Source organism: Palaemon carinicauda, chromosome 40 (assembly GCF_036898095.1).
Source record: "Palaemon carinicauda isolate YSFRI2023 chromosome 40, ASM3689809v2, whole genome shotgun sequence".
NCBI classification, from domain to species: domain Eukaryota; kingdom Metazoa; phylum Arthropoda; class Malacostraca; order Decapoda; family Palaemonidae; genus Palaemon; species Palaemon carinicauda.
The window spans coordinates 55,266,233-55,271,232 of record NC_090764.1 but is presented as its reverse complement, the minus strand read 5'-3'; the positions used below and the strand labels follow the sequence as shown (position 1 = coordinate 55,271,232).

At 37.8% G+C, this 5,000-nt stretch overlaps 1 protein-coding gene across 2 annotated transcripts in view; it reads right to left on the bottom strand.

The window, feature by feature from the left end:
• Nucleotides 1-1,607: 1,607 nt before the first annotated feature.
• LOC137632043 (histone-lysine N-methyltransferase PRDM16-like) overlaps nucleotides 1,608-5,000 on the bottom strand; it is a 285,040-nt gene continuing 281,647 nt past the window's right edge. For both annotated transcript variants that reach the window (XM_068364017.1, XM_068364016.1), the window contains exon 4: nucleotides 1,608-3,765. In XM_068364017.1, the coding sequence (XP_068220118.1) occupies nucleotides 2,146-3,675 (1,530 nt within the window). In that variant the 5' untranslated portion in view covers nucleotides 3,676-3,765 and the 3' untranslated portion in view covers nucleotides 1,608-2,145. The remainder of the gene's footprint in view (nucleotides 3,766-5,000) is intronic.

Genomic DNA, 5,000 nt, shown 5'->3' with positions numbered 1-5,000 from the left:
CACTATCCAATTAGTATTCCTTGTACTAGGTTGTGATATTTAAAAAGATTAACAAGAAACAGGAGATTTGCGTCGCAAAAGATGAGAATAATTATGAAAACCATTGTTCATCGTGCCACACACGATTTTTCCCTTGTACTTCTTGTTACGGAAATATTTTGTGATGAAAAATTTGGAAAAGATACCTCCATGGAAATCATATCACAATGCCCCTAAACTAAATTGGATATATCATCACGTACCGACAAAATTCACTACAGTAACTAATCAGGTCATTTTAAAATAAGGTAAAACTAAGTAGAAGAAGAAAACATAACTTAGCCTCACATTTAAACAATACAAAATATCTATAATCTCTAACGTCAAAACAGAAATGGGAACCAATTATCTTAACAATCATATAATCTGGAAACAAACTTGAACACTGGTTAGTCTTTTCGCAAACACACAACGAAAAACAAGTTTCGATATTACAATCATGGAAGGCAATTTGCAGCTCAGTGCGACAGACGCACAATATAAAATATAATACAAAAGGTAAACAAAAGCCTTACGGAGAATCAAGGATTGCTGAGTCAGCATATCACTAAGAACACTTCAGTTTTGAACATATCGGTCTTGTTACCCTGCTGGAATTCACCACTCCGTATGTGTTTTTGAGCCCTATTACACACTGCAGCCATCTAGCTAGCATTAGAAGCTTTGAAAATTACCTTAAGATGCTTTCATGTTACTATTTACCTTCATTTAATTACAAGGTAAAGCTTTGAAGGATTTATTTAAACAGTGTGAGAAAAGTCTTTGTTGTGGAAACTGAAAAACAATTCAGTGAATAATTTTTTTAAGCGAACTTCAATAAATATTTTTATTTTTGTAAAGGAGTCTGTAGTTGAACTTAGAGCTGTTGCGTTCTATTTGTAGTCAAGGAGAGTCACGTCCTAAAGGAGACAGAGGGGAGTGACAGGGTCATACATGGGGGAAAAGATTGATTTGTAATTTTGTGGAGTCTGATCACCACACTCACTCAAACCCGCCACCCTAACCCCTACTCCGAATAATCTGGACTCGACAAAAATATATTCTAGTACGTGACGCTCCATTGCGAAGGTCCCAAACTCTCTCTCTCTCTCTCTCTCTCTCTCTCTCTCTCTCTCTCTCTCTCTCTCTCTCTCTCTCTCTCTCTCTCTGTCTGTGTGTGTGTGCTCGCACACAATTTTGACGAACACCATGCTTACATAAAAGCTATCAATAACTAAAAGAAATTATTAGTTCGTGTACCTCAGGTTACACACGAAATGTAGAATGACTGGAATGTAAAGAATACAAGGAAAACTTTCCAACACAGTAACAAAAGCAATGGAAAAGTTGTCATAGAGGAGGTAAACAGGTCATTTGTCTATACAGCCTCTTGTACTTTCAATAGCCAAAACGATTACTATCACAAATGTTGTTAAACGGGGATCATTGAATTGTAAGAATCGTAATTGAAAACAATAGATTTAACTTAATGAAAAAGTCAATGGCACTCTCTCATTAATATATATATATATATATATATATATATATATATATATATATATATATATATATATATATAAAATGTTCCCCTGATTTAACTAGCCTCATTTTTGGTAAATAGTGTGAAATTTTAAATAGCAAGTTCTTTTCCGTGGGTTGGTGCTATCTCAGATCACAATCACGTGACCTCAAAACTTTTCCCACGAGTAATAAACGTCGAACAAGTCCAGCGTTCTTGAACGAGCACCTTCAAGTACTTATTGATATTTTCACTGTTAACTATCGATCAATGATAATGTTTATCCAACACCGGATGCATTGAAATTTGTATTCAAGGACTCTCGTATGTTCATTATTTAGCATCATTTGTTTATTCTTATTTACATTTTGTCTGCACATTATTTACACTCAATACCAGAGTCCTATGTTTTAAATTATAGAAAATAATAATGTCTTTTATTTGCATAAACTAACACTTACTTTTTTTTTTGGGGGGGGGGGTGATTACTTCACTGTCTTCTTTTATCTACTACCATTTTCACTTTACTTAGCATTATTTTCATGATTAACAGAAAGGAAATTCTGGTTTTACTAAATGTTTTGAGACAATTCTGTTATTGATAAAAACTATACCTCAAGAATATTTTCTGAACTATTGGCAGGAGATTTTTTTTCAGCAGGTAAAGGAGCAGGAGTTATTGTCACTTCACATGAGACTTGCCTCGTGTCATCCCCATCTTCTTCAATTTCTTCTTCATCTTCGTTTTCAACGTCAATGTCTTCTTCTTCCTCTTCGGCCTCTTCTTCCTCCTGCTTATCCAAGGCAGCAGATGTGTCAGGGGAAACTGTGCGGTTATATTGTAATGAAGAAAATGAAGAGGCAGTAAAAGCTGCAGCGAGAGGGCTAAAGTCTGCAGCCGAAACTAAGGAAGGTCTAATAGGAGTTAAGGGCGGAGGTAGGGAACTCCTCCACCTCTCCTGAGGTTTCGGTAGTAGTAACCGCCTAGGAGCCCCGTCTAATATTGTCGGTCCGTCATTTTCATGTTTCTTTAAATGACGGTCAAGGTTAGTTTGTTGGCCGAAAGCCCTATCACACAAACTGCATTTGTAAGGCTTTTCTTTATTATGAATATTGCGCACATGACGTTGAAGGTTAGAAGATATACTGAAGGATCTCTCGCAGAATTTGCACTTGTACGGTTGTTCCCCCGTGTGAGTTCGTAGGTGTCGAGTCAAATTGGCTGACCGAGGAAATACTTTTCCGCAAAATTTACAACAATATCTTTCTCTAGGTTTTGAATGATGGCTCATAGAACCTGTGGTAGTAGCAGCTTCTGATAGGCGATGGTCGCTCAGAGCCTCGTACAATGCTGTATATCTTGGAGGGCCGGTAAGAGCTTGGCACGCTCTCATAAATGGATATGAGTATGGGTTCCCAGGTAAATGTAAAAGTGGATATTGTGGATTCGTTGGGCTCGGTCTTGATATCAATGAGGGGTACTGCATTTCCTTACTCACCCGAGCATAGATGAATGAAGCTGGTGCCAGAGGTCTCGGGTATAATAGTGGCACAGGTGCCTTGTGAGAAACACTTGAGGGATCGGGGAAAGAGAAGTTAAGGGGACAATCGGAAGGTCTTCGCGTGACCCTCTCTGATGAAGAGGGGGATTCAGAACGAGCTGAAGATGATGAGGGCGATGGGAGCGGCTGCGATGGTGACCTCTCCTGATGAAGAGAACTCCGAAGAACAGGTGTCTTACTTGGGGACATTTGATTTGGGCTCGTCACGATGTTCATATTCTCATCCTCCACTGTGCGACGCTTTTTAAATTCTACTCTCAGATCTAGTGGCTGTTCGGATTCTGCTGGGTCAAGAGGTCGCGTCGCAGATATCATGGTTTGCTGTCTGTAAGATCTAGAAAGATCAAAAGGGAGAACAGAGGCTGTTCTTGGCTCTTCAGAAGAAGGCTCTTCACTCTGACGAAGATCAGGGCAAGAGGCTGCCATCTTGGGAGAATTTTGAGGTTCAGGTTGCGATGAGTGTCGAGGTAGAACCGTAGATTCTTCGTAAGACGTTGCTGGTCTTGTAGGTTTGGCAGGCACGACGCGTGCTGCCACGTGCACCAGCGACAGGTCTGAAGGCTGCGAAAATGACATGATGGTGGCACTCGGCTGGTGGATGGTGGTAGGCAAGTCGCTCACACGAACGTTGTAGGAGCGTAAAGATGCTCTCCTTGACGTCCACGTCTGAAACAGCAGAGAAAATAGTTATTGTTAGCTTTCAATCCGCATAAAATAAGTAATTACTTGCATGTAAATACTGATAGAGAGAGAGAGAGAGAGAGAGAGAGAGAGAGAGAGAGAGAGAGAGAGGGGGGGGGGGAATCTTATTTAGTATACTGTATATCTCGGAAAGAAGATATGTATTAGACATTACTTAATATGTGATTCTTTTTTTTAAAAAGCTTGGAATAAAAAAAAAATACAGCAAAATTCCTAAACCAATAAACAACGAAGTTCGACTGATATTCTGCAACAAGACAAAAAGAGGGAAAGTGTTGTATGCTGCCTTGATCTTTAAGGTGACCGCAGTTACACATTAGCCTCTTGGACAATATTTCTTTTTCTAATGCATGAGAGAAAACAGAATACCAAGTGGTTTCGAAATGGTTTTATTGAGTTCCAGGATCTAGACAATGCTTTAAAATTAGCATAGAATATCATGTTCTTATTGAGATTTCTCAGGCTATACTTATTGTTTCTCCATCCTTCAACATTTTAGACGACTACGACGAAGGAGATGTAAAATAGTTTGAAAAGTCCTCTCTTTCGATACGAAAGAATAAAATACAATTCTGAGAGATTAATTTGTACTTTCAGTCCGTGAAAATATTAAAACGTTATCAAATTACGTGGTCGGTATTAAGTAAGTTAAAGAATATCAGAAGTTATAGAAGTGATAATGTCGGATCGTTTAACATGTAAATAAAAAAAATAGAAAAACCTTTAATGAGCTTATAAAATCATAATCACGATAAAGTTACGCCTATTAAGCTGTATATCAACTGATACAGTAGTATGAATTTCTCAACAACATACATACAGTAACAGTAAATATAGATCAGATGATAAAATCATCAAAATTAGTATATCACCACCAATCTTTAATAGGTTATGTGACCATTATTATTATCATCATTACTGATGTTATCCTTATTATTTGGAGGGATATTAATCAATAAAACACTTTTAGGAATAACTCTTACATAGAAGTATTTTATGGGGTTTTTCATAAATTATCTTAATCCCAAAAATTTAACCATGTGCAAAGAGAAAAATTACTTATTGAATATAATTCAAAGGATTCCATTTGCTTATAACCATTTACTTCACACACACACACACACACACACACACACACACACACACACAGCCACACACTCAATTCCCTTCGCTTCCTAGTTTTGCATTGAATGGGTTGG